Source organism: Cetorhinus maximus, chromosome 8 (genome assembly GCF_964194155.1).
Source record: "Cetorhinus maximus chromosome 8, sCetMax3.hap1.1, whole genome shotgun sequence".
Classification (NCBI taxonomy): domain Eukaryota; kingdom Metazoa; phylum Chordata; class Chondrichthyes; order Lamniformes; family Cetorhinidae; genus Cetorhinus; species Cetorhinus maximus.
The window spans coordinates 146,729,051-146,751,106 of record NC_135886.1 but is presented as its reverse complement, the minus strand read 5'-3'; the positions used below and the strand labels follow the sequence as shown (position 1 = coordinate 146,751,106).

Below are 22,056 nucleotides of genomic sequence, written 5' to 3'. Positions count from 1 at the left end.
ACAAGAATAGAAGACAAAAAGCGGAATAAGAGAAGTGATAGCCAGAGAAATCAAGGGCAAGAATCAAACAGGGCCTCAGTAATGTTAAAAAGACAAGCCTTAAGGCTTTGTGCCTTAACGCGAGGAGCATTCGCAATAAAGTGGATGAATTAACCGTGCAAACAAATGTAAACAGGTATGATACAGTCGGGAATACGGAGACATGGCTGCAGGGTGACCAGGGATGGGAACTGAACATCCAGGGGTATTCAGTATTTAGGAAGGACAGACAAAAGGGAAAAGGCGATGGAGTGGCATTGCTGGTTAAAGAGGAAATTAACGCAATAGTGAGGAAAGATATTAGCTCCAACGATGTGGAATCTGTATGGGTAGAGCTGAGAAACACTAAGGGGCAAAAAACGTTAGTGGGAGTTGTATAGAGACCCCCAAACTGTAGTGGTGATGTTGGGAATGGCATTAAACAGGAAATTAGAGACGCATGTAATAAAGGAACATCTCTAATTATGGGTGACTTTAATATGCATATAGATTGGGCAAATCAAATTAGTAACAATACCGTAGAGGAGAAATTCCTGGAGTGTATACGGGATGTTTTTCTGGACCAACACATTGAGGAACCAACGAGAGAACAGGCCATCCTAGACTGGGTATTGTGTAATGAGAAAGGAATAATTGGCAATCTAGTTGTGCGAGGCCCCTTGGGAATGAGCGACCATAATATGATAGAACTCTTCATGAAGATAGAGAGTGACGTTGTTGATTCTGAGACTTGGGTCCTGAATCTTAATAAAAGAAACTACGATGGTATGAGGCGCGAGTTGGCTATGATGGATTGGGAAACATTACTTAAAGGGATGACGGTGAATAGGCAATGGCAAACATTCAAAGAGTGCATGGGTGAACTGCAACAATTGTTTATTCCTGTCTGGCGCAAAAGTAAAACAGGAAAGGTGGCCAAACCATGGCTTACAAGGGAAATTAGAGATAGTATTAGATGCAAGGAAGAGGCATACAAATTGGCCAGAAAAAACAACAGACCTGAGGATTGGGAGCAGTTTAGAATTCAGCAAAGGAGGACCAAGGGATTGGTTAAGAAGGGGAAAACAGAGTACCAAGAGTAAGCGTGCAGGGAACATAAAAACTGACTGTAAAAGTTTCTATAGGTATGTGAAGAGAAAAATATTGGTGAAGACAAATGTAGGTCCCTTACAGTCAGAAAAAGAGGAATTTATAATGGGGAACAAAGAAATGGCTGGCCAACTAAATATATACTTTGGCTCTGTCTTCACAAAGGAGAACACTAATAACATACCAGAAATGTTGGGGAACACAGGGTTCAGTGAGAGGGAGGAACTGAAAGAAATCAGTATTAGTAGGGAAATGGTGTTGGGGAAATTGATGGGATTGAAGGCCGATAAATCCCCGGGGCCTGATAATCTACATCCCAGAGTACTTAAGGAAGTGGCCCTAGAAATAGTGGATGCATTGGTGGTCACCTTCCGAGATTCTGTAGACTCTGGAACGGTTCCTACAGATTGGAGAGTAGCTAATGTAACCCCACTATTTAAAAAGGGAGGCAGAGAGAAAACAGGGAATTATAGACCAGTCAGCCTGACGTTGGTAGTGGGGAAAATTCTAGAGTCCATTATAAAAGATTTAACAGCTGAGCACATGGAAAACAGTGGCAGAATTGGACAGAGTCAGCATGGATTTATGAAAGGGGAATCATGCTTGACAAATCTACTGGAATTTTTCGAGGATGTAACCAGTAGAGTTGATGAGGGGGAGCCAGTGGATGTGGTTTATTTAGACTTTCAGGAGGCTTTCGACAAAGTCCCACGTAGGAGGTTGGCGTGTAAAATTAAAGCGCATGGGATTGGGGGTAGTGTATTGAGATGGACAGAAAACTGGTTGGCAGACAGGAAACAAAGGGTAGGAATAAACAGGTCTTTTTCTGAATGGCAGGCTAGTGGGGTACCTCAGGGATCGGTGCTGGGATCCCAGTTATTCACAATATATATTAATGATTTAGCTGAAGAACTAAATGTAATATCTCCAAATTTGCAGATGATACAAAGCTGGGTGGGAGGGTGAGCTGTGAGGAGGATGCAGAGATGCTTCAGTGTGATTTGGACAAGCTGAGTGAGTGGGCAATGCATGGCAGATGCAGTATAATGTGGATAAATGTGAGGTTATCCATTTTGGTAGCAAAAACAAGGAGGCAGATTATCTGAATGGCTATAAATTGAGAGAGGGGAATGTGCAACGAGACCTGGGTGTCTTTGTACACCAGTCGCTGAAGGTAAGCATGCAGGTGCAGCAGGCAGTAAAGAAGGCAAATGGTATGTTGGCCTTCATAGCCAGAGGATTCGAGTACAGGAACAGGAATGTCTTGCTGCAATTGTACAGGGCCTTGGTGAGACCACACCTGGAATATTGTGTGCAGTTTTGGTCTCCTTATCTGAGGAAGGATGTACTTGCTATAGAGGGAGTGCAGTGAAGGTATACCTAACTGATTCCTGGGATGGCGGAACTGACATATGAGGAGAGATTGAATCAATTAGGATTATATCCGCTGGAGTTCAGAAGAATATGGGGGGAACTCATAGAAGCCTATAAAATTCTAACAGGACTAGACAGGGTAGATGCAGGAAGGATGTTCCCGATGGTGGGGGAGTCCAGAACCAGGGGTCACAGTCTGAGGATATGGGGTAGACCATTTAGGACTGAGATGAGGAGAAATTTCTTCACCCAGAGAGTGGTGAGCCTGTGGAATTCGTTACCACAGAAAGTAGTTGAGACTAAAACATTGTATGCTTTCAAGGAGGAGATGGATATAGCTCTTGGAGAGAAAGGGATCAAAGGGTATGGGGAGAAAGCAGGAGCAGGCTATTGAGTTGGATGATTAGCCATGATCATAATGAATGGCGGAGCAGGCTCGAAGGGCTGAATGGCCTACTCCTGCTCCTATTTCTATGTTTCTATGAAACTTACAAAATTCTTACAGGGCTGAACAGACTGGAAGCAGGGATGATATTTCCTCTGGCTGGGGTGTCTAGAACAAGGTGTCACAGTCTCAAGAATTCAGCGTAGACCATTTAGGTCTGGGACTGAGGAGAAACTTCTTCACTCAGAGGGTGGTGAACCTGTAGAATTCTCTACCAGAGGCTGTGGAAGCCAAGTCACTGAATATATTTAAGAAAGGACTGGACTCTAGAGGCATCAAGGGGTATAGAGAGAGTGGGAGTACAGCGTCAAGATAGAGGATCATCCATGATCGTACTGAATGGCGGAGCAGGCTCGAAGAGCGGAATGACCTACTCCTGCTCCCATCTTCTATGTTTCTATGTTTCATCGCAATGAGATTTGAGTGCAGGGGCAAAGATGTCTTGCTGCAATTGTATAGAACCTTGGCGAGGCCACATCTGGGGTATTGTGTACTGTTCCAATCCCCTTATCTAAGGACGGATGTACTTGCCAGAGTGCAACAGAGGTTTACCAGACTAATCCCTGGCATGGCAGGCTTGTCTTATGAGGAGCGATTGAGGAGACTAGGTCTGTATTCTCTGGAGTTTCGAAGAATGAGAGGTGATCTCATTGAAACTTACAAAATTCTTACAGGAAATGACAGTAAATGTGGATAGGATGTTTCCCCTAGCTGGTGAGTCTAGAGCCAGAGAACACAATCTCAGAATAAGGACCAGGCCATTTAAGACTGAAATGAGGAGGAATTTCTTCACTCAGAACCTTTGGAATTCTCTACTCCAAAGATCTGTGGAAGCTCAATCATTGAGTATGTTCAAAAAAAATGACAACAAGGGATATGGGGATAGTGGGGAAAAATGGCATAGAGGTAGATGATCAACCATGATCTGTTTAAACAGCAGAGCAGGCTCAACATGACAAATGGCCTACTCCTGTTCCTATTTTCTGCGTTCCTATACCTATTGTCCAACCACTGACTGCTGCAGCACATAGCAGTGTTTATGCCAGGGATAAGGCACAACCAGCAATTTGCAGAAGTTAGGCAATTAATAGTCAAAAATATACCACAGTAGGTTTGAGAATGATGCCAACAAGCAAAGAATTGAAAAGTTCATTGTTAGGAGAGCCATGACCAGGGGACAGTGATGATTCATTTGTACGAAATGAAGAAGTTACAAAGGAAGGCTCCAAAAACTAGAGCAATTGAAACATCTTAACATGTGATAAAGGGGGATATAAGGAGAATTTTCATAAGTATGGAAAGATAAACAGTGAATGGTTGTTTGCATTGATTGGGAAATTGATTTAAAAAAACTTTGGACTGAGAATTAATATTAAAAGAATGAAGGGGTAAAATAAGAAACTTTTGTACACAGAGCATTATGAGATAAACGTTAAATGTTTTATGACACTGGGCTATATAGTGAGGCAAAGACTTAACATTTAAAAGAGGAACTGGATATGATTTCAGAAGGAAGAATACAGAAATAAGGGAGGGAAACAGGCTTACAATGGAGATTTCCAATGAAGAACTGGCACACGAGCGACAGGTCAATTAGCCTTCTGGGCAGTAAGTTCCAGGAACTGTCCCCATCCAAAACATGGCAGGGAGATACCTCCCACCTGAAGTCATGTTGCCAATCTCGGCTCAGTTGCTTGGTTCAGTTTGCACTATAAACTGTGCTAACCCTGCACTGTAAAATTGCATCGGAAGATCAAATTAGCTGCCATTGGTAACATTTCCCCAACATTCCCAAGTTGGCTTCAAGTGAAGAGGACCATCTATTACCTCAATCAAACAGAACAGAATGATACAGTGCAGAAAATGTGCACGTGAAAAATGTTACCAAGATCGTTCGTTCAAACAAAAAGATAGCCGTCTAAATTCAAAAACAATCCTCAACCACTATCCCAGTAACCCAAAGGGCTTGGTGCAGACAGCAGCAGAGCTGGCCTGTGCTGACAGCAGCTGAGACGCAGTTAAATGCTCCCAACATTCTGAAATTTTTTGCCGATTCAGTCATGCATTTTTGTTATTGTTGAAAGTGCTGTGGAATTACACTGCAGAAGTTGAAGACCATGGTGGTCCCTGAAGGACTCGAGCAAAATAGCCAGGTCCTTTGTTCATGGGGAGAATGCAACCCATTTGGCCATTCAAACAAGAAATAAAGCAATAGGCCTGGGAAGGGAGGGAAGAGAAAGAGAGATGAAACAGAAAAGAGAAAATAGTTTAGACCTAATTACATTTGCCAGCATTTCCTCCATCCAGCTACAGATGAACAATTTCTTGCTTAAATGCTTTATGACGAATGTTAAGATGCAGTGATTAAACATGTTTGAACTCATCTGTACACTTTTGAAACTGCCAAGCAGATTTGTCAACGAATGTTATAACCTAAGCTAATACCACTAAACCTGGTTGGATTGTCAAGAAAAATGGCTTGCGAACACCAAGTGTATCTGCACAAGCTGTAATGATTAAATTTGGTTTTACTTGGCTGAACAATCCAGGAATTTAAGAGGGATTCCCGTGCACTATGAACACACCACTGGCAAAAATCACATGCAGCATTCCATAGCTGTGTGGCTGTACAACCCATGGACAATTGCTGCCTGTGTAAACAAGTCTTCCTTACAATATCAGAAGAAATAAAATGAAGGGGACAGGTTAGCAATCTAAAGAGACACAAGATATTTACAGTTTTTTCATAAAGGTTTTCTCCATATTTTGAAATGGAATGAACATTCTGTCAATAAAACATTGGCATCGGGGTGACAGCCATACACAAACACAGACAGACACATACCTACTGGTATAGGCAACGACAGAGATACATCACACACTCAGAAGTACAAAAATTACATTCACGTAAACCCCATCACCCAGCAAGCTCCCATCCCAGGAGGGGCTGAAGTTGCCAAGCTGGAGTCAAAGTTTCATTGAACTCACTGCAAGAAAGGCTTTTCATGCTCTCCTTCATTATATTCTCAGCATCAAAACTTATCAATTAAAGACAAGGCGTGGCCCAAGCAACCACATCACATGTCCTAGCAAAGACCAAGAGGTATATGTTTCCTTCAACCTACAATTAGAAACAGTCAATCGGTGAAGGAGCAATCAGTCAGCCATAGAATCCAGGATATTAACTTTTCATTCAACTGTTAGAGCAACATTAAGGAAGGGAATCAATCCGACGGATAAATAGCACAATAGGTCACCCTTCTTCCCTTACCTAACCTGGAGGAAACAAAGGGGAAGAAAACATTGGTCTGGGGGTCCTGACTAAATTCTTGACCAAAGAGGTGGAGCCAGTTCACTCCTGGAAACAGCCCTCTCACTGACCACAACCTTGTACCCCACAGCCCCTCAAGTGTCATACCAAACCCTCTACCCCAGGCCCGCCACTGGCCATAACAAACCCTTAGCCCCACTTATAGGCCATATACCCACCACCCCAACCCCCTCACCACCACCTCCCTGCCAGGTCCCACACCCACTGGACTCTTCCCCCCTCGCGACCAGGTCCCTCACCCATCAGACGCTCGCCCGTCCCACCCCAAGCCCCTCATCCACCAGACACTCTCGCTCTCCCCCTTCCCGCCCCCCCCCCCAAAGTCCCTCGCTCAACAGACACTCTCCCTCCACCCAAGTCCCTCACTCACCACTTTCCCTACTTTCCCCCCAAGTCCCTCATTCACCAGACACTCTCGCTTCCCCCCTCCCCCCGACACTCTCCCTCCCCCCAAGTTCCTTACTTACCAGACACTCTCCCTCCCCCACCCCCAAGTCCCTCATTCACCAAATACTCTCCCTACCCTCCCCCCAAGTCCCTCACTCACCACTCTCGCTCCCCCCTCCCCGACACTCTCCCTCCAACCAAGTCCCTCACCCACCAGACACTCTCCCTCCCCCTTCCCCGACACTCTCCCTCCAAGTCCCTCACTCACCAAACACTCTCCCTCCCCTCCCCCAAGTCCCTCATTCCCCAAACACTCTCCCTCCCCTCCCCCCAAATCCCTCACTCACCAGACACACTCTCTCCCCTCCTCCCAAGTCCCTCACTCACCAGACATTCTCCCTCCCCCCAGGTCCCTCATTTAGCAGAGACTCTCCCTCTCCCCAAGTCCCTCACTCACCAGGCACTCTCCCTACCCTCCCCTCAAGGCCCTCACTCACCAGACGCTCTCCCTACCCCTCGACTCTCACTCACCGGACGCTCTCCCTCTTATCATCCCCCAGGTCCCTCACTCACCGGATGCTCTCCCTCCCCTCCCCCAGGTCCCTCATTGACCAGACGCTGTACATCTCTTCCCATCCCCCAGGTCCCTCACTCACCGGACACCCACCCTCCCTCCCTCCCCCAGGTCCCTCACTCACCGGACACCCTCCCTCCCTCCCCCAGGTCCCTCACTCACCGGACACCCTCCCTCCCTCCCCCAGGTCCCTCACGGACCAGGACCTCAATCCCCCCCAAGTCGCCGCTCACTCTTCGGTCCTTTCGCGGCCGCGGAATCTTTGCTCTGATCCAGTTGAAGTTTTTCAGTTAAATTGGTCGGAATTATTTGTCCTCAGTCACCTCCTGGTCCCGACTTCCCCTCGCTGATCCCGGACCCCGGCCCCCCCGGTCCCCCCGCTCCGGGCAGCGGCCGTCACTTACCCTCGGTCTCTAGCGGGGCGATGTTGCTGTGGCCGGAGTCCCGCGGGCTGGAAACTTTCAGCAGTTCGGAGCAGCTCGGGCTGTGGATGTGGGAACGAGCGGAGCAGCAGAGCAGGGAAAGGGCCAGAGCCAGGGCCAGGGCCGGGGCCGGGGCCGGACAGCGGCCGCACCGCGGGAGCGGCGGGTACATAGCGGGAGCCCGGGGTAAGGAGCAGGCCGCTCGGTGCAGGGAGCTGGGGGGGGTTCGCGGTCTGGGCCGCTCTCCTGCCCTCCCGGCGGGAAGGGGAATGCCGGGGACGGGGGCACCGGCCTGGGAGCGGCTGACAAAGAAGCTGCGGGAACACGCGGCCTGGAGCCGGGAGCTCAGCACCGCCGCTGGACACTGACCGACCCCGTGTCCATCACTACAGCCCCCCCCAGCTAAACACCACAAAGAGCAGCGAGTGATCACAGGCCGCGGCCGCCCGCCTCCATGGGCTGGATCACCTGGTGGATTCCCGGCGGCGGCGGGGGGGGAGAATCCGCTCCGACTTCCCAACTTTGTACCGCGGCCCCCGACTCTCAGCATAAACTTTACCGCAGCCCCATTGGTCAACTCGGAGCGTCAATCACGGGCTCGCTGCTTTGATTGGATCAAAGATGCGCTGGGGGCGGAGCCAAGGCACAAAGTTAATGAATGAAACTTGGTGATAAAGCGACTCATTCACAATGTGGGAAAGTGAGGAACAGAAAGAGGGAAATAGAGAGAAAAAAAACACTCTTTCCAGGTGAAGCAGCGGTTTACTGTGTTTGGTTTAATGCACTCGCTGCTCACAATGTGGTCTCCTCCACACTGGGGAGACCAAACACGGACTGGGTGATCGCTTTGGGGAACACCTCCATTCAGCATAACCCCGACCTTCCGCCCATTTGCCATTTCAATTTGCTGCTTTAGTTTTCAAGCTCACATATCTGTCCTCAGCCTGCTGAAGTGTTCCACTGAAGCCCAACGCAACCCTGAAGAACAAAACCTCATCTTCCCCTTAGGTACTTGACAACCTTTTGGACTCAACGTTGAGTTCAACAACTTCAAACCATGAACTCTGTCCTCCATAAAACCATAGAAAAGTTCCGTGCAGAAAGAGGCCATTCAGCCCATCATGTCTGTGGCTGCCAAAAAGAGAAAAAATGAAACTAGCCACTTACTTTTAATCCCACTTTCCAGCACCTGGTCCGTAGCCTTGCAGGTTACAGCACTTCAGATACAGATCCAGGTACCTTTTAATTGAGTTGAGGATTTCAGCCACCAACTTAGGCAGTGAATTCCAGACCCCCGCCACCCTCTGGGTGAAAAAGATTTTCCTCCTGTCCCCTCTAACCTTACCAATCACCTTAAATCTATGCCCCCTGGTAAATGACCCCTCAGCCGGGGAAACAAGTCTTTCCTGTTTACCCTATCTAAGTCCCTCATAATTTTGTACACCTTAATTAGGTCACCCCTCAGCCTCCTCTGTTCTAATGAAAACAACCCCAGCCTTTCCAATCTCTCCTCATCGTTTCAACTTTCAAACCTTGGCAACATTCTTCTAAATCTCCTCTGCACTCTAACCTTCCCTTTGCACCACCTGACACTCCCCCGTATTCAACAGCATAAAACCCATCACATTTCTACCTCTCTTCAGTTCCAAAGAAGAGTTCATATTGGGCTCAAAATGTTAACTCTGTTTCTCTCTTCACAAATGCTGCCAGACCTGCTAAGTTCTTCCAGCACTTTATATTTTTATTTCAGATCTCCAGCAATGGCAGTATTTTGCTTTTATGTTACTGACAGAGAGAGTGAGCAAAAGAGACAGATGGAGAGACAGAGAGAATGAGGAATTTGCAGCATGGAAAGAGGCCATTTGTCCGATCATCTCCGCGCTGGCCAACAACTAACCATCCAGCCTAATCTCACTTTACAATTAAAAGCAAAATACTGCGTATGCTGGAGATCTGAAATAAAAACAGTGCTGGAAAAACTCAGCAGGTCTGGCAGCATCTGTGGAGAGAGAAGCAGAGTTAATGTTTCAAGTCCAACATGAGGGCAGTAGTGAGAAGTGACTGAGAAGCATTCTGGGAGAAGTCAGTGCAGTCACCACAACTCAGAAGTGGATCGAGGTAAAGGACTCTTGCACTCAACAGGAGGAAGAGCATCCAACACAGGGTGGTAGTGAGAAGTGACCTTTAGAAACCATCTTTTGTTTGGGGAGGTGTCAGCTGTGGCTCAGTTCATAGCACCCTCGCCTTTGAATCAGAGGGTTGTGGGTTCATGTCCCACTCCCGGAAACCAAGAACTGTGATTGTACTCGAAAGAGTTGCAATCTGTGACTGTTGATAACTTGAAAAGAGTGACAGTAACATGACAGAGTGACTTACATTGTAATCTCTGCCACCATCTTTTGTTTGGGAGGTGTCAGCTGTGGCTCAGTTCATAGCACCCTTGCCTTTGAATCAGAGGGTTGTGGGTTCATGTCCCACTCCCGGAAACCAAGAACTGTGATTGTACTCGAAAAGAGTTGCAATCTGTGACTGTTGGTAACTCGAAAGAGTTTCAAGGGTTACAATTACAGAAGAAAGGTAGTCTACTTTTGGGAGGTGTCAGCTGTGGCTCAGTTCATAGCACCCTCGCCTTTGAATCAGAGGGTTGTGGGTTCACGTCCCACTCCTGGAAACCAAGAACTGTGATTGTACTCAAAAGAGTTGCAATCTGTGACTGTTGATAACTGGAAAGAATACCATCTTTTGTTTGGGAGGTGTCAGCTGTGGCTCAGTTCATAGCACCCTTGCCTTTGAATCAGAGGGTTGTGGGTTCATGTCCCACTCCTGGAAACCAAGAACTGTGAATGTACTCGAAAAGAGTTACATGCGATCTGTTGATAACTCAAAAGAAAAAAAAAAACCATCTTTTGATTCAGCGAATTTGCGTGTCATCCTTGCGCAGGGGCCATGCTAATCTTCTCTGTATCGTTCCAATTTTAGTATATGTGCTGCCGAAGCGAGCACACAGCAAAGTCTATTTTTAAATAAACAGAAAGTAAGGTTTGATTTGAACAGTTTATGGTCTCTTTCACCTTTTGGCTAAGATCAAGTGTAGTCGTGAAGCGATGGCTATAAGCAGTCAAGCACCATACCATGGGGTACGTAACACCGTCCGGGTGACGGTGAAGGACAGCGAAGGAGGAGCACCCATGGATCGGGCCTTCTTCATCAATCATTGTTCTATTTTTAACAATAAATTAGATAGATACATGGATGGGAGAGGTCTGGAGGGTTATGGACTAGGTGCAGGTCAATGGGACTAGCGGAATAATATTTCGGCACAGACTAGAAGGGCCGAATGGCCTGTTTTCTGTGCTGTAGTGTTCTATGGTTCTAAGCGGATCCTGTTGAAGGCGTGTGGATTTGAAGTGGAGGAGATCTACTCCCTGCAAGACTTCCCCAGCGCTGGATGTTTCGACGTGACTTTCAAGCGTGTGGCAGCTTGTGTCAAGTTCCTGAAGATGTTCGAGGAGAAGAGAGACCAGCCGGAGATGAAGATCCTGACGGTGGAGCCGCTCTTTGCTCTGCCGTTGCAACGGGACCGTGTGGTGACTGTGCATCTCTACGTCCCTGTCGCTGACATGTTCACCTTCCTCGCCAGGTACATCGACAAGGTTAGGAGCTGCACCGAGGTTAGAGACGCCTTCAGGATTCGGACATGCAAACGCCAGGTTAAGGTCACGCTCAAGACCGATGGTAAGGGGGCCATCTTACACCCTCCTTCCAGCTTCGCTATCAGGGGAAGCCGTGGTTACCTTGTCTATGCTGGGCGGCCCAAACTTTGTCGCTCATGTGGCAAGTCTGGTCATGTGGCGGCCAACTGCAGCGCTGCCCTCTGCAAGAACTGCAAACAGGAAGGGCACCAGACAAAGGACTGCAAACAGACTAAGTGCTGCAACCTGTGTGGTGAGGCAGGTCACCTCTACAGGACCTGACCCAAACGCTGCCTCACTTTTGCACAGGCAGCCAAAGCCAACGAGGGGGAAGCAGAGGAAATGCTTCGTGTCACTACTACCAAGGACACTTGCAACACTCCAACCACCAAGGCCCCCAATGAGACAACGGGACAAAGGAGGACAGGGAGAGAGACAAGGTGGAGGAAAAGATTGAGGCAGCAGACAGCCAATCAAAAGCACTGCCCCCTGAACCTCCCACTCCTCAGGAGAGTGAATCAATGGAGGAGGAGGAGGAAGCAGCAGAAAATCATCAGGGGAAGTGGCAGCTGGTGAAGAGAGCCAGAAGGAAGAAGGGGCTAAGAAGGGACAAGTGGCAAGAGGCGTCTCCCATCCAACATGGATGACCCAAGGGCAGCTGCTCTTCGGACGAAGAAGGGAAAGGGCGGCATCTACAGAAGAAGCGGCAAAACTCTAGGGAGTTGGAGGACGAGACACCCGAGCTCCAGAACATTGGAGACAATGAGGAGACCAGCACACCCCAACTTTGCCCACAACCCAAAGAGGCCAGGCACCCCAGCCCCAGGAATCTGGGAGCAGTGAAGCGCTCAACGCACCCCAGCCCCAGGAAGCCGGGAGCAGCAACGCCCCAGAGGGGGAGAGGATTGAAGAAGCTTCTCCGACAGAGGACATTTCAAATCCCGTTCTCTGCACAAACCCCCAGATGCCACCTGAGCAGAACGTTGCCAATGGGAAGGTTCAGGACAGTTTCCTCAGCCCATCCAAAGTGAGGCAATTTGTGAACACTATGGGTATGCAGGAGCAGACCAAAGGTCTGGGACTCTCAGAGACGACAGGTTTGGTAAGAGACTAAATGCTTTAAAATGGGTGTAAAGATTGTATCCATAAATATGCATAGCATTAAATCTACTACGCGATGTGTTGCGACCTTGGACTATCTTGCCAAGGTCAAAGCTGACCTGTGGTTTCTGCAGGAGTGTGCGATACCGCACCTCAGCTCCTACAGGCAATGGTCACGATGGTGGTCCCACGGGCCATCGATCTGGTCGGGAGGAAACGACTCTCATTCCTCTGGCCTGGGTATTCTGCTTCGGGGAGGCAACTTCACCATCTCCGAGGTTAAGGAGGTGGTGGGCAGGTGCCTCCTCATAGCAGACGTAATGTACAAGAATGCTCCACTCCGGTTAATTAACGTGTATGCCCCGGCACAAAAGGCCAAGCGGCTGGCGGTTTTTCAGCAGCTCCCACTGCTGCTGGCGACCTCCAGGCCGGTCATTCTGGGCGGTGACTTCAACTGCATCATCGATGCGGCTGGACGATCCGGTACGGCCGACAGCAGATTGGACGCTACGTCCAGATCCCTGATGGAAACGGTTAAGGATGCCAAGCTGCGCGACGTCTTCAGCAACCCTGCAGATAGAGCGCAGCGTAGATACACCTGGTCGCGGCCAGACGGGTCCATCCATTCCAGTATAGACTTCCTGTTTGTGTCCCGTGCATTTGCAGTCAGATCCACCTACGTCAAGCCAGTGTTCCTCTCTGACCACTGCCTCCTACTGGCTGACTGTCACTTTGAGGAAGACCAGAGGGTTGGCAGGGGGGCATGGAAGCTAAATGTGCAACTGCTGACCCCAGAGAACATTGAGGAACTCCAGAGGGATTACAAAGGTTGGAGAACCATGAAACCCCTCTTTGAGTCCCTGACACACTGGTGGGAAGCGATCAAGGGAAACATCAAGAGGTTTTTCATCCTCAAAGGTGTCCAGAAAGCTAGAAAGGAACAGAGGGAAATGTCCGGACTCCAGAAAAACATGCAGGACCTGCTGCGGCTGCAGTTAATGGGGGTTGATGTCAAGGAGGAACTCCAAGAGGTGAAGAGCCAGCAAGCCTTGCTCTTTGCCTCGGAGGCCTCCAAGATCATCTTCCGTTCCAGAGTCCGCTCTGTGGAGCAGGATGAGACGTGCTCACATTTCTTCTTCCAAAAGGTACACAGAGAGAGCTCTGTGATCAGCAGCCTGAAGGAAGAAGACAGCTCAGTAAGGTCATCGCAGTCCGACATTTTGAGGATCAGCAAATCCTTTTATGCCGGATTGTATGATGTGAAGCCCACAGACAGCATGGCCTCCCAATCCTTCCTGTCCTCTATCACGAAGGTGTTAGACGACAGTACACGGGAGAACCTGGACAAACCGCTAACTCCTGACGAACTGACTAAGGCCCTTGAGTCCTTCGAGAAGAGTAAAACTCCCAGAAGCGACGGCTTGCCAGCGGAGTTCTATCCGGCTCTGTGGGACTGGATTGGCCCAGACCTGCTAGAAGTGTACGAGAGTATGCTTCTGGCCGGCAGCATGTCAGAATCCATGAGGAAAGGCATCATCACCCTCATCTACAAGCACAAGGGGGAAAGGGAGGAAATTAGAAATTGGCGACCCATTTCACTGTTGAATGTGGACTATAAGATTCTGTCCAAGGTCATCGCCAATTGGGTCAAGTCTGCTCTGGAATTGGTGATCCACCCTGACCAGACCTGCACTGTGCCAGGCAGGAAGATCTCTGACAGCCTCGCGCTGCTCAGGGATACGATTGCCTATGTGCAGGACAGGGGTATGGACACCTGCCTCATCAGCTTGGGTTAGGAGAAGGCCTTTGACAGAATATCGCACACCTACATGGTGGATGTGCTCTCCAAAATGGGGTTTGGGGAGGGAATTCGCAATTGGATCCAACTGCTCTACACTAACATCATAGCGCAGTCTCAATCAATGGGTGGGAATCAGATAGCTTTCCTATTAAATCTGGTGTCAGGCAGGGCTGCCCTGTCTCCCCTGTTCTTTTTGTGTGTTGCATAGAACCCTTTGCTGAGTCCATCAGGAAGAATCTGGGCATAAGAGGAGTGACGATCCCAGGCAGTGGAGGCACTCAGGTCAAAGCCTCCCTGTACATGGACAATACCGCCGTCTTCTGCTTGGATCCGCTGTCAGTGCGCAGACTGATCTACATCTGCGACCAGTTCGAACTGGCCCCGGGAGCCAAGGTAAATCATGGGAAGAGCGAGGCCATGTTCTTTAGGAACTGGGCTGACCGATCCTTTGTCCCCTTCACAGTCAGGGCTGACGGCCTGAAGGTGCTGGGGATATGGTTCAGAAGGACCGGGGCATGTGTTAGAAACTGGAAGAGGCGAGTGTCTATGGTGAAAAGAAAACTGGGTATGTGGGAGCGACGGTCCCTCTCCATTGCGGGTAAGAACCTGGTCATCAGGTGTGAGGCATTCTCGCTGTTGCTGGACGTGGTGCAGGTCTGGCCCATTCCAGACTCCTGCGCGATGGCGATCACCCGAGCCATCTTTCGCTTTATCTGGAGGTCGAAAATGGATCGTGTCCGCAGGGACGCAATGTACAAGCCTCTAGATAAAGGGGGAAAAAACATGCCCAACATCGCCCTCATACTGATGGCCACCTTTGTGTGCGGCTGCATCAAGCTGTGCGTAGACCCTCGGTACGTAAACACCAAGTGTCACTACGTGCTGAGGTTCTACCTGTCCCTGGTGTTGTGAAGGATGGGTCTGGCCACGCTGCCGCGGAACGCTCCAAGTAGTTGGACCGTGCTGCACCACCTGTCCCTCGTGGAAAAATTTATGCAGAGAAACACCTTTGACCACAAGTCCATCAGGCAGTAGTCGGCATGTAATGTCTTAGAGGCCCTGCGGGAAAAGGAGAGGGTGGATCCTGTGGGATGGCTCCCCGAACAGACTGTCAAAGTTATTTGGCAGAATGCCTCATCGCCAGAACTTTCCAACAAGCACCAAGACGTAGCTTGGCTGGTGGTGAGCAAGGCCCTCCCCGTCAGATCCTTCCAACACGCCAGGAGTCTCACCCCCTCTGCACGTTGCCCTTGAGGTGGCTGTGATGGGGACGAGACCGTTATTCACCTCCTTGTGGATTGTGCCTTTGCAAAGAAGGTCTGGAGAGAGATGCAGTGGTTTCTGTCGAGGTGCATCCCGAGCAGTTCTGTGACAAAGGACTCTGCTCTACGGGCTGTTCCCAGGGACACACACTGAGACAAACATCAACTGCAGCTGGAGGATCATCAACTCAGTGAAAGACGCTCTTTGGTCTGCCTGAAACTTGTTGGTCTTCCAGCGCAAAGAGTTGTCCCCGACCGAGTGTTGCAGACTGGCACATTCCAAGGTCCAGGACTACGTGTTGAGGGACGCACTAAAGCTTGGGTCAGCTGCCGCAAAGGCGCAATGGGGAAAGGTCGCTGTCTAAGACCTTTCTGCCATAGGGCACCGAGGGACTGGGAACTGTTGAGAGCCCCTCGGGCTGTACAGCTCAAAATGAATGTATGCATTGAACACTAATTGTATTATAATTGTATTGAAGCACCTCAGAGTGCAATATGATGTATGTTGATAACTCCAATACCACTGTCTGATTATCTGCATTGACCATATTGAAATGATTGTAATATTCATTGATTGTATTAATGCACCTTGTGATCCATGTGCAAAAGTTGAATCTGATTGTACTTATGTGATGGTGATTTTGAAATGGTTTGGAATGTTCTTCCAGATATTTTATGAATACAGTATATTTTTCCAAAAAACAAAAATTCTGGGAGAAGTCAGCGCAGTCACCGCAACTCAGAAGGAGATTGAGGAGAAGAACTCTTGCACTCAACAGGAGGAAGAGCAGCCAACAGAGGGCGGTAGTGAGAAGTGACTGAGAAGCATTCTGGGAGAAGTTTTGCAGAAATGGGAAGGGACTTGGCTGAGGTGGACTGGACAGCACTGCTGGAGGATAAAACAGTTGAAAACCAGTGGGAAGCACTAAAAAGTGAGATCCTAATTGCACAAAGTAGACATGTCCCCTACAAAAATAAGAGTGGTACTGCCAAATCTAGACCCCCCCTGGTTGTTCAGAGGAATACAGGGGAAAATCAAACAGAAAAAGAAAGCATACGATAGGCACAAAGAACTAAGCACTGTAGAAAGCCTAGACGAATATAAGAAGTGCAGGAACGAAGTAAAAAAGGAAATAAGGAAATCAAAGAGAGGGCATGAAAAAAGATTAGCAAGTAAAGTTAAAGATAACCCAAAGATGTTTTACCAATACATTAATGCTAAAAGGTTAGTTAAGGAAAAAGTGGGACCTATCAAAGATAGGAAACTTGTATGTCGATGCAGAGGCTGTGGGAAGGATTTTGAATGAATATTTTGTCTCCGTGTTTTCAAAGGAAATGGAGGATGTAGATATAGTAGTCCAGGAGGAACACTGCGAGATATTGGATGGGATAGTCATAAAGAGTGAGGAAATATTCGAAGGGTTGAAATCCTTGAAAGTTGATAAGTCACCAGGGCCAGATGGATTGTTTCCGAGGCTGCTGAAGGAAGTCAGGGAGGAGATAGCAGATGCTCTGAGGATGATTTTCCAATCTTCACCAGATACAGGGGAGGTACCGGAGGACTGGAGAAATGCAAACATAGTTCCATTGTTTAAAAAGGGATTGAAGGAAATGCCAAAACAATTATAGGTCACTTAGTCTTACATCGGTGGTGAGCAAATTAGTAGAATCAATCCTGAGAGATAGGATTAACTGTCATGTGGAAAGGCATGGACTGGACAGGGATGGTCAGCATGGATTTGTTAAAGGAAGGTCTTGCCTCAAAACTTGATTGAATTCTTTGAAGTGACAAGAAGGGTTGAAGGTAGTGCAGTGGATGTTGTGTACATGGATTTTAGCAAGGCATTTGATAAGGTCCCAAATGGCAGATTGGTCAGGAAAGTAAAAGCCCATGGAATTCAGGGTAATGTGGCAAACTGGATAAAAGGTTGGCTTTGTAACAGGAAACAAATGGTAATGGTTGATGGATGCCCTTGCGCATGGAAAGTTGTCTCAAGTGGTGTTCCACAGGGCTCGGTGTTGGGACCCTTGCTGTTTGTGTTATATATTAACGATTTGGACGTGAACATGGGGGGCACGATTGGGAAATTTGCAGATGACACAAAGAGTTGCCGAGTAGTGGATAGTGCAGAGGATAGCCATAATCTCCAAAACAATATAGATGGGTTGGTGGAGTGGGCGGTAAAGTGGCAGATGGATTTTAACATAGAGAAGTGTGAGGTCAAACATTTAAGGAGGTCAAACAGTTATAGGGATTACACAATAAATGGGAATATACTAAGAGGGATAGATAAAGTAAGAGATCTTGGCGTACAAGTACACAGGTCCCTGAAGGCAGCAGTTCAAGTAGACAAAGTTGTAAAGAAGGCATATGGAATACTTTCCTTCACTGGCAGAGGTATAGAATATAAAAGTAAGGATATAATGTTGGAATTGTATAAAACACTGGTGAGGCCACAACTGGAGTAGTGTGTGCAGTTCTGGTCACCACATTACAGGAAGGACGTAATAGCTCTGGAGAGAGAGCAGAGGAGGTTTCCAAGAATGTTGCCAGGGTTAGAAAAGTGCAGCTACGAGGAGATGTTGGATAGGTTGGGGTTATTTTCCTTAGAATAAAGAAGGCTGAGAGGTAACTTGATTGAGGTGTACAAAATTATGAGGGGAATAGATAGAGTGGACAGGATAAAATTGTTTCCCTTGGTGGAGAATTCTAGAACCAGGGGACAAAGATTCAAGATAAGTGGCAGAAGGTGTAGGGGGGACATGAGGAAGAACTTTTTTACGCAGAGGGTAGTGGGTGTCTGGAATTCACTGCCCAAGTTGGTGGTAGAGGCAGAAACTCTAAACTCTTTTAACAAGTACTTGGATCTGCACCTCAAGTGCTGTAAACTGCAGGGCTATGGGCCCGGTACAGGAAGGTGGGATTAGAAGGGGCACCTGGGTGTCCTCGGGCTGGCATAGACAAGATAGGCCAAATGGCCTCCTTCTGTGCTGTAACTTTTCCATGGTTCTATGGCTCCTCATTGGAGCCCACTTTTCTATTCTTGGTCTGTATCCTTGCAGTTCATGTGCGTACATGTTGTGCAACATGGTTGACTTTTAAATGTCCTCTGAAATGACCTAATAAGCCACTCAGTTGAATAAACCACGACAAAAATTCAAAATGAAATGAAGCTGGATGGACCACTTGGCATTGACTAAGGCCCTGGAAACAACAATGGTACATCAGTGAGGTGAGGTGGTGGCACAGTAATCCAGAGACACAGGTTCGAATCCCACTGCCTGGAATTAAAAGTCGAATGATGACCATGTCGATTGTCGTAAAAACCCATCTGGTTCACTTATCTGCTGGCCTTCTCATCTGGCCTACATGTGACTCCACCCCCACAGCAACTGCCCTCTTCAATGGTCTAGCGAGTCACTCAGTTGTATCAAACTGCTACAAAATCTATAAGGACCACCCAGCATTAACCTAGGCACTGGAAATGACAACGACAAACTCAGACCAGTCGACCCTGTAAAGCCCTCTTTCCTAACAACAGTGCCAAAATTGTGAGAGCTGTCTCACAGACCAGTCAAGCAATAGCCTGACATCGACATACTCACAGAATCATACCTTATAGTTAATGTCCCAGACACCAGCATCACCATCCCTGGGAATGTTTAGTCCCACCGACAGGACAGACCAGGCAGAGGTGGCAGCACAGTGGTATACAGTCGGGAGGGAGTTGCCCTGAAGTCCTCAACATAGACCCCATGAAGTTTCATGGCATCAGGTCAAACATGGGCAAGGAAACCTCCTACTGATTACAACGTACCGTCCTCCCTCAACCGATGATTCAGTGCTCCTCCATGTTGAACACCACTTGGAGGAAGCACTGAAAGTGGCAAGGGTGCAGAATGTACTCTGGGTGGGGGACTTCAATGTCCATCACCAAGAGTCGCTCAGTAACACCACTACAGACTGATGGCTGAGCCCCAAACGACATAGCTGCTAGACTAGGTCTGCGGAAGGTGGTGAGAGAACCAACAAGAGGGAAAAACATACCTGACCTCATCCTCACCAACCTGCCTGCCGCAGATGCACCTGTCCATGACAATATCAGTAGGAGTCACCACCTCACAGTCCTTGTGGAGACAAAGTCCCATCTTCACATTGAAGATACCCTCCATTGTTTTGTGTGGCACTACCACTGTGCTAAATGGGATAGATTTCGAACAGATCTAGCAACTCAAGACTGGGCATCCATGAGGTGCTGTGGACCATCAGCAGCAGCATTATTATACTCACCAAAATCTGTAACCTCGTGGTCTGGTAAATCCCCCACTCTACCATAACCACCAAGGCCCTGGTTCAATGAAGAGTGCAGGAGGGCATGTCAGGAGCAGCACCAGGCATACCTAAACATGAGTTGTCAACCTGCTAAAGCTACAACACAGCACTATGTCGTTGCCAAACAGGGTACGCTGTAATCAATAGCCAGAGCTAAGCAATTCCACAATCAATGGATCAGATCGAAGTTCTGAAGTCCTGCCACATCCAGCCGTGAATGGTGGAGGCTCCACAAATATCCCCATCCTCATGGATGGGAGAGCTTAGCATATCAATGCAAAAGATAAGGCTGAAGCGTTTGCAAAAACCTTCAGCCAGAAATGTCGAGTGGATGATTCGTCTCGGCCTCCTCCGGAGTTCCCCAACTTCACAGATGCCAGTCTTCAGCCAATTCGATTCACTGCACATGATATCATGAAATGGCTGAAGGCACTGGATACTGCAAAGGCTATGGGTCCTTGCAGTGTTCCAGCAATAGTTCTGAAGACTTGAGCTGCAGAACTTGCCATGTCCCTAGCCAAGCTGTTCCAGCACAGCTACAACACTGGAATCTACCCAGCATTGTGGAAAATTGCTCATGTATGTCCAGTACACAAAAAGCAGGAGAGTTCCAACCCAGCCAATTAGCGCCCCATCAGTCTACAGTCGATCATCAGTAAAGTGATAGAAGGGGGTCATCAACAGTGCTATCAATCACAGAATCACAAAATTTCAACGGCACAGAAGGAGGCCATTTGGCCCATCATGTCTGCACCAGCTCTCCAAATTAGCATTATGACCTTGTACCATTGCCCCGCCTTTTCCCCGTACCCTTGCATATTGTTTCTATTCAAATAATCACCTGATGCCTTCTTGAATGCCTCGATTGAATCTGCCTGCACCACACTTCCAGGCAGTGGATTACAAATCTGAACCACTTGTATGAAAACGTTTTTTCTAACGCCTCATTTGCTTCTTTTGCAAATCACTTTAAACCTGTGCCCTCTCACTCTTGATCTTTTTATGAGTGGGAACAGCTTCTCCCTATCTAATCTACCCAGGCCCCTCATGATTTTGAACATCTCTATCAAATCTCCTCTTAGCCTTCTTCTCTTCAAGGAGAACAGTCCCAATCTCTCCAATCTATCTTCATAGCTGAAGTTTCTCATCCCTGTCAACCATTCTTGTAAACCTCATCCGCACTCTCTTAAATGTGTTCACATCCTTCCTATAATGTGGTGCCCAGAACTGTACACAATATTCCAGCTGAGGTCTAACAAGCGTCTTATATAAATACAGCATAACCTCCCTGCTCTTGTACTCTATGCTCCTATTAATAAAGCCCAGGATACTATATGCTTTATTAACTGCTCTCTTCACCTATCTTTCCAACTTCAATGATCTATGCATATACACACCCAAGTCTTTCTGCTCCTGCACCCATTTCAAAATTCCACCTCTTATTTTATATTGTCTGTCCATGTTCTTCCTACCAAAATGTATCACCTCACACTTCTCCACATTGAACTTCATCTGCCACATATCTGCCCACTCCTCCAACTTGTCTACGTCCTCTTGAAGTTCCACACTGTCCTCCTCGCAGTTCACAACACTCCCAAGCTTCATATCATCCGCAAACTTTGAAATTGTCCCCTGCACACCAAGATCTAGATCATTAATATATCTCAGCAAAAGCAAGGGTCCCAATGCCACCCCCTGGGGAACTCTACTACAAACCTTCCTCCAGGCCAAAACACATCCATTGACCATTACTCTCTGCTTACTACTTTTTAGCCAATTTTGTATCCACGTTGCTACTGTCCCTTTTATTCCATGAGCAATAACTTTTCTCACAGGTCGGTTGTGTGGCACTGTGTCAAATGCCTTTTCAAAGTCTATGTACACCACAGCAACAGTATTACCCTCATTGACCTTTTCTTCAAAAAAACTCCAGCAAGTTAGTTAAACACCATCTCCCCTTGAGAAATCCATGCTGGCTCTTCCTTATCAACCAGAGTGGACTGGGAGCAGCTACTTATAGGTAAATCTGTATCAGAGCAGTGGGTCTCATTCAAGAAGGAAATAGGGAGAGTACAGAGCCAACATATTCCAGTAAAGACAAAGGATGGGACCAACAAATCCAGGGAACCCTGGATGTCGAGGGATGTACAGGATTGGATAAAGAGAAAAAGGGAGGTTTATGGCAGATACCAAGGGCTCAAAACAG

General features: G+C 47.8%; 1 protein-coding gene, 1 long non-coding RNA gene and 1 other non-coding gene across 3 annotated transcripts in view; 1 reads left to right on the top strand and 2 right to left on the bottom strand.

The window, feature by feature from the left end:
• LOC144684024 (glypican-6-like) overlaps nucleotides 1-8,209 on the bottom strand; it is a 245,264-nt gene extending 237,055 nt beyond the window's left edge. Inside the window, exon 1 of the mRNA XM_078547731.1 lies at nucleotides 7,644-8,209. Within this exon, the coding sequence (XP_078403857.1) occupies nucleotides 7,644-7,833 (190 nt within the window). The 5' untranslated portion in view covers nucleotides 7,834-8,209. The remainder of the gene's footprint in view (nucleotides 1-7,643) is intronic.
• Nucleotides 1-22,056, top strand: part of LOC144684031 (uncharacterized) — a 432,394-nt gene that overhangs the window by 68,089 nt on the left and 342,249 nt on the right. The window lies entirely within an intron of this gene.
• Nucleotides 10,557-10,664, bottom strand: LOC144684113 (U6 spliceosomal RNA). Its single transcript, XR_013577397.1, has one exon. It is a non-coding gene; the product is annotated as a U6 spliceosomal RNA (small nuclear RNA).